The sequence below is a fragment of the Dromiciops gliroides genome, chromosome 1 (genome assembly GCF_019393635.1).
Source record: "Dromiciops gliroides isolate mDroGli1 chromosome 1, mDroGli1.pri, whole genome shotgun sequence".
In the NCBI taxonomy this organism is placed as follows: Eukaryota; Metazoa; Chordata; class Mammalia; order Microbiotheria; family Microbiotheriidae; genus Dromiciops; species Dromiciops gliroides.
The window spans coordinates 725094325-725106596 of NC_057861.1; the positions used below are offsets into that span (position 1 = coordinate 725094325).

General features: G+C 40.8%; 1 protein-coding gene across 1 annotated transcript in view; it reads right to left on the minus strand.

The window, feature by feature from the left end:
• Positions 1–12272, minus strand: part of GXYLT2 (glucoside xylosyltransferase 2) — a 96195-nt gene that overhangs the window by 40377 nt on the left and 43546 nt on the right. Inside the window, exons 4-5 of the mRNA XM_043976433.1 lie at positions 2399–2650; positions 555–678 (exon numbers count right to left, since the gene is read on the minus strand). Of these exons, the coding sequence (XP_043832368.1) occupies positions 555–678; positions 2399–2650 (376 nt within the window). The remainder of the gene's footprint in view (positions 1–554; positions 679–2398; positions 2651–12272) is intronic.

The window sequence follows — 12272 nt, forward strand, 5'->3', positions numbered from 1 at the left end:
CTAAAGTTTTCAAAGAAGGCGCAAATCTGCCCAGGTCAGACCCAGTCTTCAAAAACATACTTACACACACATATATACATACATGCATATATAAATACACTTGTATATATATATGACAATATAACATTTAAACTATCATTAAATTTAAATATAGATATAGATATTATTCCTATATTGTCTATAGGAATTTATAGGCTCAAAAATCCCAAGAATCAAATACCATCAACTGAGCATTATATAAATTTGGTTTATAGTCCTAATCAATTTTAACGAAACTTCCTGGATACAAAGTGTTTCATACTTGGAAAGAGATTATCTCGAAAATTAGTCCAGCCATGGATTCTTCAGTATTTTGCCTGTTGTGCTGGCAGCAGCAAGGACACGGCTACACTGGTGGGGAAGCAACATTTGCCAGGAGCACACAGACCACCACTGTGCACAATCTGAGCCTGGTCAGTGATGGAGCCAAGCTCTGGAATGTGCTCTTTGAGGCTCACATGGGAATCCCCCCCAACATGCACACACACGCAGGGCCCTCCCAATGGGTGACCTACCTGGGTTAAAGTAAAAAATAATATTCAGTAAATCCTGGTCTCCCCATGTGATGTAATTCTTGTACTTCTGGTACAAAGGGTACAACATGTCCTCCCAAGCCAAGCCAGTTGGAATCATGCTATTCTGTAGATGAGAAAAAGCACAGGAATAACGGACCAAAGGCCACCTGGTTTCCCCTATTAAGAGAAAGTACAGAAGAGGCCATTTTCATGCCTTGAAGGAAATGTGACAAACAGTATGGCAGAAATTCTTCTTACCAGGGAATGTATTAACTTGCCTTGTTAAAAAAAAATGATGATAATAATAATAAGCATTTATACAGCATTTTAAAGTTGCAAAAGATTCTATATGTTGGGGGACAGCTAGGTGGCGCAGTGGATAAAGCACTGGCCCTGGATTCAGGAGGACCTGAGTTCAAATCCAGCCTCAGATACGTGACACTAGCTGTGTGACCCTGGGCAAGTCACTTAACCCTCATTGCCCCCTCCCAAAAAAAGATTCTATATGTTAACTTATTTGATTCTCACAACAACCCTGTGAAAAAGGTGCTATTTATATCCCCATTTCACCAATGAGGAAACTGAGAAGTTAATGAATTGCCCAGGGTCACACAACTACTGAGTATCTGAGGGAGGATTTGAACTTGGGTCTTCTTGACTCCATCTCCAGCACTCTATCCATGGTACCACCAAGGAGTTGCCGTATTTTAAGATATTTTGATAACTGTAATTCAATATAATTAGTTTCCTTCATAATCCTATGTATTTTTTTTTTCGGGGAATTTGAGAAAATTTATTCTGTGAAGGGCCTCACAGGCTTCATGAGATGACCAAAGAAATCCATATCACAAAAAAAAAAAGCTGAACCCCTCTTCTAACCTTGGCACATGAGACAAAACTGGCCCATGGCGGGCAGGGCAGTTACAGGAGAAGCAATGAAAACTTTACCGGATCTTCTCAGCAATCATGTCAGGTGCTACTGCTTTATTATGGTCCATGGCTTCTTTCTCCTAATTATAATGTTTTCCATTACAAAGTTGGTTCTTGACATTAGAAATGGTAACATAAAAATTAAAATATAGGCAGCAGAACCACAGCCATTCCTTGCTGGACTCTTTGAGAACCTGTAGCTGGTCCAATTGGATTCAAAGAAACAACATTCTAGTCCTAAACTGAATTTTTGAAAACATAAAGGATCCAGTGACTTAATTCTGAGCCTCAGTTTCCCCATCTGTAAAAAGGGGAAAATATCTGGAGCACCTACATCCTAGCCTGTTGTAAATGAGAGAACATATTCAAAACTTTGCAAACCTCAAAGCTCTATGTTGTTGTTGTTATCATCTGTGATTTTGGAAAAGCAGAAAACTTCCATTATAGAAACTTCCTTCATCAATCCAATCACAGATCATAACCCAGTACTAGGGTGCTGTCTGAAGGAAAGGAGAATAAGTGACTTGCCCATGGTCACCAACCTAGTGTTAGAATAAAGGTTTCGAGCAAAAGTTCCCCAAAATTCAGGCCCAATGCTCTACCCACCATGATGCACTGCCTCTAACCAAATATGACTAAAGGGCTTAAAAATGAACTCTGATATTTCTGAATGCCAACTATGATTATGCTTTTAACTCAGTAATCCCACAGACTGAAAATTCAAACAATAAAGCTCCTTTCTTCACCCAACAACCTCCCCCAAGCCATGGAACTAAGTCAATCCATTATTCATTTAAGAAAATGTCACTGTAGAAATATGAAAGTTCAGTTTCCTAAAAATTGAAATGAGGGGCAGGGTAGAAATTGATGGTGAGAGGGATGAGTTTCTCTTATATAAGGCGACATTATCTTACCTTGAATTGTGTATTTCTTATTCGAGTTAAATTCATTAGCATCACTCCAGAATTGACACCAGTCATTCCATAGTAAGGGTGACGAGCAAAACGACTGTACCATCCGATCTTGGGGATCTCATGCTCAGGGGCCATGGCTGCAAGCTGGGTGGAATTAAATTGCTTTAGAAGCCTCCAGATATCATCAATGGGCCGAAGAAAAAGGACATCAGTGTCTACATAGAGAAGTGAGTCCACATCCTTTAAAATCACCTTGGGGAGTAAGTCATTAAAGAGAGAGAGAGAGAGAGAAAATAATTTTAAAACATACTACTCACTTTTTACTGCTGAACTATAAAGTCTGTGGGTAAATAAAAATATGAAAGGGCTTGTATAGACAAGGAATGTACCACTGAGGTCATGAGTGTTTGAGTGATAAAGACTCAGATGAAAACCTACCCAGATTTTCTTTTCTTCTATTCATTTCAATTAGACAAACTTTTATCAAGTACTTATTCTGAGTCAGGCACTCTGAAGAAAAAAATGAAATAATGCTTGCCATCAGGGAGCTTACCTTCACCTAGGGATGGGGAAGAGAGCTATGTGTGTACATTTAAAAAATATTTATCTTTTTTAAAATTTAATTTATTTTTTTTAGTGAGGCAATTGGGGTTAAGTGACTTGCCCAGGGTCACATAGCTAGTAAGTGTTAAGTGTCTGAAGCCAGATTTGAACTCAGGTACTCCTGACTTCAGGGCCGGTGCTCTATGCACTGCGCCACCTAGCTTCCCCTAAAAAATATTTATTAAAATAGAATAGTGTTGGGGGCAGCTAGGGCACAGTGGATAAAGCACTGGTCTTGGATTCAGGAGGACCTGAGTTCAAATCCAGCCTCAGACACTTGACACTTAACTAGCTGTGTGACCCTGGGCAAGTCACTTAATCCTCATTGCCCTGCAAAAACAACAACAAAAAACCCATTAAATAGAATAGTGTTTATATAAATATACTTACCTTTTAAATATAGATTTTTTATTTTTATTTTTTTTAAATAATAAACATTTCTATTCATAGTTTTGGGTTCCAATTTCTATCTCTCTTTCCATCCCTTCCCCCTCCCTGAGAAGGCAAACAATCATATACATGTATGATTATGTAAAACATTGCCATTAAATATAGATTTTTTAAAAACTTAAAAATGTACATAAAATTTAAAATGATTTTTATGAATATCTTATTTCTACATAGCCCAGATTTCCCCTTTATTCATCTCCTCCCTGCCTCCCAGAGTGCCATCCCTTATAATAAAGACTTCTTAAAAAGAAAATGAGGAAAAAGAGAAAAAAAATTCCACAAAACTGATCATCACATTTTTTTTTTAAATCTAATATTCTATGCAGCATTTCACATCTGTGGAATCCAACTTCTACTAAGGAATGGAGGTGGTGTGGGATGGGTATCTTTTCATATATTTTCTTTGGGGTTAATTTAACAAGAGTACAAATTTTAGTTGAGAAAGTACTAACAATGGGGGTATTTAATTTTTTTTTCAGTCATATCTGACTCTTCATGACCCCATTTGCAATTTTCTTGGCAAAGAGACTGGAGTAGTTTGCCATTTCCTTCTCCAGCTCATTTTTCAGATGAGGAAACTGAGGCAAACAGGGTAAAGTGACTTGCCTAAGGTCACAAAGCTAGTGTCTGAGGACAGATTTGAACTCAGGAAGGTGAGTGAGGCTGACTCTAAACCCAGCACTCTATCCCTCTAACCACTGTACCACACAGCTCCCCAACAACTGGGAGGAGGCAAGGAGAGTAAGGGTGTAAGGTCTCATGCAAGCTGTGCTCTTTTTTTTTTTTTTTAGTGAGGCAATTGGGGTTAAGTGACTTGCCCAGGGTCACACAGCTAATAAGTGTTAAGTGTCTGAGGCCGCATTTGAACTCAGGTACTCCTGACTCCAGGGCTGGTGCTCTATCCACTGCGCCACCTCACTGCCCCCAAGCTGTACTCTTAAGGAAACCAGCAATTTTAAACTATGGGACCAAGGAAGGAATACATTACAGGTATGAAGGGAGGGGAGAGAGAAGGGGATGAATATCTGTGCAAAGGCAAAAACCAGTTTTATAGAATATAAAGTCCTTGAGAGCAGGAAATCTTTCATTCTCTGTTCCCAGCACCCATTATAGTGCCTAAAACAAAGTAGGCATTTAATAAATGCATGTGATTGATGCCTTTTGTTTTTTACTGAGTTATTTCTAGATACGATCATTCTCTTGCCTCTTTCCAGAACTGACATCCCCTTGTAACAGACTGCTGACCCCTTTAGCTATTCCTTTAACTGATACTTTCATGTTGCGGAATGAGCTCCAAGCTGAAGGCATTCATTGGCCACTTGGCCCCTCTCCTGGATTTGATGATCTCCAGAAACTCATCAGCCTTCAAGATGACATCAACACTAAAATTCACACCTCTTCAGTACCACCCTCCTCATTACTCAAGTTAAGTCTGTCTGATATCCCAGTTGGAGTAAAAAAAGTATTTGTCTTTTTTTTTTTTTTTTTTTGCAGGGCAATGAGGGTTAAGCGACTTGCCCTGGGTCACATAGCTAGTAAGTGTCAAGTGTCTGAGGCTGAATTTGAACTCAGGTTCTCTTGAATCCAGAGCTGGTGCTTTATCCTCTGTGCCACCTAGCTATCCCAAGACGATTTTTTTTTTTTAGTGAGGCAATTGGGGTTAAGTGACTTGCCCAGGGTCACACAGCTAGTAAGTGTTAAGTGTCTGAGGCCGGATTTGAACTCAGGTACTCCTGATTCTAGGGCCGGTGCTCTATCCACTGCGCCACCTAGCTGCCCCCCAAGACGATTTTTAAAAAAACAAAATGGCAAATGGTAAAGGAGCTGTATGAAGACAAACACATTAAGGTGACTTCTCAAACTGCATTCATTTTGGATTTGATTTCACCACGCCCCTCCCCCTCCCAATAAACTCACCATTGTGAAATATCATCTAGCAAGATCCCCTATTTAAATCTTAAAGCCAGAACCTGAAAGGAAAAATAAAATCCCTAAATGTAAGCAACATTTTTCAGTTGCATCCATGTAACCCCTGCCCTAGAAACCAGCTCTGGGCTTGCCCAGAATATGTTCAATTTTAGAGGCTTCCTACAGATCATGTTCTTTGGCTCATTTTCCCACCAAAGGCTTCCTCTAGAAATCTCTGAATACGGCTCTTACTTGTCTCTAAAAGAAACACAAAAAGAGAGCAACAACAACAACAACAACAACAAAGTTAAAAGGGCTGTCATTGTCTGCATAAGGACTCAAGCCAACATGACTCAAATATAAGACAGGCTTTCTTGTCACCTAACAAAATGCAAAGCACAAAGGATTCACAGACAAGCCCATAAACCATGAAGACAACCCTCTTTCCTTCACCAATGAGTCTGATTTGCCTGGAGACTTTTACACAACCCTCTAGACTCCTATAACCCTGTTACTGAAGTTCCAAGTAACTGTTTAAGATGTTAGACAGAACAGAGCTGAGCAAAGATCTCTGGGGCATTCTCCTGGAGACCACTAAGTTGACATCCAGCCAAACTTGCATCCAGCCATTTGGCCAGTTTTAAATTCATCTGATCATCTGATCATCTAGCCAATATCCTTCCATCCCCGCCCCCAACACACACACACACACACACACACACACACACACACACACACGAATAACTTGAGGGGGCAGTTAGGTGGCGCAGTGGATAGAGCACCGGCCCTGGAGTTAGGAGTACTTGGGTTCAAATGCGGCCTCAGACACTTAACACTTACTAGCTGTGTGACCCTGGGCAAGTCACTTAACTCCAATTGCCTCACAAAAAAAAAGAATAACTTGAAAGACTATCAAAATTTTTGCTTAAATCTGAACAAACTCTTATCTATTGCATTGTCCTGATGTGTCGATGGTAACGCCATTGACATATAGCGGCCCTAAGACCTTACCACGATGAGTCAAAACAGTATAATAATGATGATGAAGATGAAGATGAAGAAGGAGGATTTCCTCTAACAACTGCAGTTTGACACATACTTTTCAAAGGGTGGTCTTAGAGTTGGGGTTTTTAACCTTTTTTATGCCATGGGCCCCTTTGGCAATCAGGTAAAATTTATGGTACCCTTCTCAAAACCATGTTTTAAAATAAAATAGGGGCAGCTAGGTGGCACAGTGGATTCAGGAGGAACTGAGTTCAAATCCAGCCTCAGACACTTGACACTCACTAACTGTGTGGCCCTGGGCAAGTCATTTAATACTCATTGCCCCACCAATAAATAGACAGACAGACAGACAGATAGATAAATAGATAGATAAAAATACACAGGATTACAAAGCAACTAATTATACTGAAGTCAAGATGTGATTTTTCCTCCATGCAAGTTCACAGACTTCCAGTTAAAGTATCCAGTTTGAGAGTGAAGCTGGGGGATTGGGAGGTTAAGTGATGATCATACAACTAGCATTTGTCAAAAGGTTGAGACTTGAACCCTATCTTCTTGACTCTGAGACAGGCCGTCTATCCGCTAGGCCAAGCAGTCTCTCAAAAACATTCTCGTTAAGATTTGCTCTGTCCTCTCTAGCCATTATCTCAAAGAGCTCAGGACATCTCAGGATGTGTATTGACTGGAGTGTAATCATCCAGGAATAAGGAGATGAAAGTCTGGCTGCATTCTGCTCTGCTCAGACCTCCCCTACCCCCACTATTGTGTTCAGTTCTGGGCAACCCATTTTTAGGAAGAGTATTGAAAAGCTGGAGATCATGCAGAAGGGGGAAACAAGCAGACCGATGAACAGCTTTGAGTTTGTGGCTTATGAGAACCAGGTGAAGAAAGTGGGGGGAGGGGTTGCTTATCTTAGCTGAGAAAAGATAGAGTAAGGGAAAGGAGGGAGGTGGAGATTGTTGTCAAGTATTTGAAAAGTTGTTATGGTGTAGATGAATTCAGGTTGTTCTTCTGGTTGGTTCCAGGGCAGAATTTGGGGCAATTAGGAAGTCACAGAGGCAGACTCTAGGTTGGTATAAGGAAAAAACTTCTTAACAATAAGCACTGTCTAAACGTGAAGGAGCTGCTGCTTTGGGAGCTAGCCAGGAGATGATGCTAAAGGACCACTGCTAGGGGCTATAGAGGAGGGGATTCTTGGTCAGGTATAGATTGGACCAAATTGCTCCACCACGCCTCCTCCCCCAGCTGTCTCTTTCAGCTCTTCTATTCTGTGATTCAGTGACATTCTAGCTATCAAAGAAACGTGAAGACCTAAACTGCTGTAAAAAGGATCCTCTTCAGGAAGGCAAATTAACCAAGTTGGCACACATGGCTTACGGAAGGGCAGAGAGACAACAGGAAATGTTTCATGGGACAATTGCTGTGATTACAATGAGTATAAGCAGAGTCCACCATAAAGATAATTGTAGCTTATTTGCCAACATCTGTTGCAGAGAATGAAATAAAGAAATTCTCCAAAGAAGCTGACAATTTTCCCCAAACAAGGTCAACATGTCCCTTGATCACTGGCAATTTCAACAGAAAGGAAGACAGTGAAGGCTAAATTGGAAAATATAGACAAGCTGAAAATATTTATGTGGCTTCTTCGTATTTATAAACCAAAGAGGTCAAGATGGGTAAATTACTCAGAAGCCTCATGCTAGACCACACGAAGACATTCTTCAAGAACAGAGTGGGAAGATACTATACATCCCAGGTGCCAAACATCAGAAAACAAACTTGACGAAATAGTAACAGACAGGAAATGAGTGTACGAGTCATTTCAGAATCTACTACCTCTGTGTTCCCATCGCTGAATGATTAAAGGTCAAAGTTAACACCAAATCATAAGGAGAAGTAGAGATGAAGGCTGTGGATAAACAGCTCTGGCTAAACCAACTACTGATTCTGAAAAACAAGGAATGGATAAAAGGAAAGATATTTATCATAAAATAATCACCAAAATCGGGGGCTGCTAGGTGGCACAGTGGATAGAGCACTGGCCCTGGATTCAGAAGGACCTGAGTTTAAATCCGGCCTCAGACACTTAACACTTACTAGCTGTGTGATCCTGGGCAAGTCACTTAACCCCCAAAAAAGAAATAATCACCAAAATGAGGTCGAAACTGACCCAGCTAAACACTGATTCTCTTTGCCAATTAGAGATGTGGCAAAACTGAGACACAATAATAATAAACCACACTGAACTTATAGGATATAAGGTTTGCAAAGGACTTTACAGAGATTATCTCATTTGATCCTCACAACAGTAGTGTGGTATGTACAATTATTAACCGAGGTTGGGAAGTTAAGTGACTTACTCAGGGTCACACACCTACTAAAGCTTAGTAATTAAGTGACTTGCCCAGGGTCACACAGCTAATAAGTGAGTGAGGCCACATTCAAACTCAGGTCTTCCCAGCTCCAAGTCTAGCCATCCAATCTCTGGGCCATCTAGTTTTGTTCCAATGAGATTGTCAACGTTACAGAGTATATCTCATACAAAGTCCAAGGGAAAGAGGAATTCCTTATAGCTGGTGAGGTTACCAGATGCTCCTGTTTTTGAATGACATTGTACTGACTGAATTTAACTCTGGAACACAATCAGTCCTTTTCTTTTCTTTTTTTTTTTTGCAGGCAATGGGGGTTAAGTGACTTGCCCAGGGTCACACAGCTAGTAAGTGTTAAGTGTCTGAGGCCAGATTTGAACTCAGGTCCTCCTGAATCCAGGGCCGGTGCTTTAACCACTGCGCCATCTAGCTGCCCCCCCCCCTTTTTTTTTACAATCAGGCCTTTTCAAAGAAATGGTCAGTTAATTGAAAGAAATCAGTCTAGCAAGCCACGTAGAAAATACCAAGTTGATGAAGAAAGTGTGTTGCTTATCCCATACAGGTAGTACATCAATACATATACCATGAAGAAACACTGCCCATGGATGATGAGCTGGACCTTGAATTGAATATGAAGAGGAAGGGTGGGTTGCAGAAAAACACAGACTTTTCTTTCCTGCAATAACCTATCTTTAAACTCTAGCACCCTCTTGGAGGTGATATATGATTGCAATCTATGAAAGAATCAGCATGGCAGGTGACCCAAGGGGCAATGCAGCACCCTTCACTCCTCTTGGTAGAGATGTGGTAAACTGTGTGCAAAATGCTGCAGATACAAACAGATGTAGTCTCTGTGTCAGTCGATTTTGATTAGTTGTTTTCTTTGTTATTGGGGGGGAGGGGTTATTGGGAAATGACTAGTATAAAAACCAAAAGGCACCATCAAAACAAGACACATGGTATATTTAAGTAGGATGCAGCACATTGCCAAAGATGATTCTGTAGGTGAGAGGTGGAATAAAAGATATCATTAAGGACACAAGTGATTAGAAAAGGCTACCAATAACAAATGGACAGCCCAAGTCTTCCAATACAAGCACCAAAATATAAAAGATTTTGGAATAAGGTGCCCAGCACACTGAGTAAATCCTATGTGGAATAGGCATGGAAGGAATTGGGCAAAAATTGCCCACATTGAGAAAACACATAGTTTGCTACGTGCACTTGAAGAAAGAATATCCACATTGACAAGCTCTGGGTTCATTGCTGTGAGAATGAAGATTTCAGAGATAAATGAATCTTAATAAAGATAACCATGGCCCCAGGCTGCTCAAATGTTATATTCCTGTTAAAAATATCTGAGGCAAATGGATAAAATTGGGACGAATTACAGAAAATGCTGAACCATAAATGAAATGAGCAGTAGAAGCAAAAAAAAATGGTCAAGATGGGAGAGGACCTCCGAAATATGTTCAGCAGGGGCGGAAAGAACAGAGGGAGAACCACAAAATGGCTGATAATTGGAAAGACAACAGCTGGACGCAGCCTTCTGTTTGCATGGGAATTTTGGCAAGAAGCTGTCTACTGTCAATCAAAGGCAGCTGAGCAAGTTAGCGGAAAAGGCAGGAAAGACAGCCATACGTAAAGATTTGCCAGGAGATCCCAAGGACTGTGCCCTCAGTAAGGCAAACCAGGAAGTTGCCATGGCAAGATTATCATGAGAGTTAGCCACAAAAGCGTCCAATGACAACAAGCATAGCACTAAGGATCTGTATTCTAGCCAATGGTAGGTAGGTAGCACTGCAGGTGCTGGAGTCTGGAGGACTCCTCAGCCTGAGTTCAAATTTGGCCTCAGACACTAGCTTGTATGACTATGGACAAGTCACTTACTCCTATTTGCCTCAGTTTCCTCATCTGTAAAATAGGCTGGAGAAGGAAATGGCAAACCACTCCACTATCTTTGCCAAGAAATGGGGTCATGAAGAGTTGGACACAACTGAACAACATTTTAGCTAATATAAAGACAAGGGGAATATTTTTTCTCTATTTTACTTTTTTCAAATAACAAGCATGGGGCAGCTAGGTGGCACAGTGGATAAAGCACTGGCTTTAGATTCAGGAGGATCTGAGTTTAAACCCAGTCTCAGAAACTTGACACTTACTAGCTGTGTGACCCTGGGCAAGTCACTTAACCCTCATTGGCCCACCAAAAAAAACCCCACCACAAAACAACCCCCCCCCCAAACCAAAAATAAAACAAACAAAAAAAATGCATCAAATAACAAGCATTTGTTTTTTCCTACTTCCTATCTCCTTCCCACCTCCTTGAAAAAACAACCCAAAAAACCTTGTAACAAATATGCATAGACAAGCAATGCAAATCACCACATTGGCCATGTCCAAAATGTATATTGCATTCTGCATTTTGAGCCCATGATCACCTCTCTAACAAAAGCATTCTTCATCATGATTCCTCTGGAATCCTATGCAATGATCAGAGTTCTTAATCTTTCAAAGCTGTTAAAAGTACTATATAAGCACTAGCTGTTGGTTGTTGGTTGTTGTTGTTTTTTTTTGTGGGGCCACTTGCCAAGGGTCACACAGCTAGTAAGTGTCAAGTGTTTGAGGCTGGATTTGAACTCAGGTCCTCTTGAATCCAGGACTGGTGCTTTATCCACTGAGCCATCTAGCTGACCCAGGGCACATCTTCCTTAAGCCATCTGTCACGGAACCCTCTGGGAGTCTTATGAAACCTATGGACCATTTCTCAATCAAATAATAAAAGGAAAAGCTAAACCCCATTTAAAGGTTAGTGAAAATAAAGATGTAATATTTTCTCCATTCAAGTTCACAGAACCCCTGAAATCCCAGTTTAAGAACCCCTAAATTTCATGTGAACAATTTCTCAAGGAAGAAATGCAAACTGGTTAGTCAGTCAATTAGCACGATGCACCTACTTATTATGTGTCAGGCACTTTACTAAGTGCCAGGGATAAAAAGAAAGGCAAAAAACCAATTCCTGCTCTCAAGGAGCTTACAATCTACTGTGGGAGATGTAATGATTGGAATGATGCCACCTACTGGAGACTTACTATAGGAAAGCTCCACCATGAGGAAAATGCCTCAGAGGGCAAGGCCATGTGGCTTTTCCTTGGCGTCAGGAAGTGACGTTTGTTCATGGGTGCTGTCTATCAAGGCTACCAGCCAATCAACTTGAGGGGCCTCCTATTTTCTGGGAGGAGACAGGAAGGAGGAAAGAGGGCCTGCGCAGAGAGCGCTCACTCCTTTGGGTTCCTGATTTGATGGTGGTGGTGGCGGCAGAGGACTTCACAGGAAATTTGAGGAAAGATAGGAATGCCAGGCTGTTGGAATTCTGTTCTCAATCTTTCTCTTTCTATCTTTCAATAAACCCTTAAAAACCTAAACTCATTTTATCAGTGATTTTAGTCAGTTTCCCCCAAAACTGGGGGAACAGATTAGAATCCACATTTAGAATCTTAAATTACACAGAGACAACATGCAAACAACTGTGTACCAAC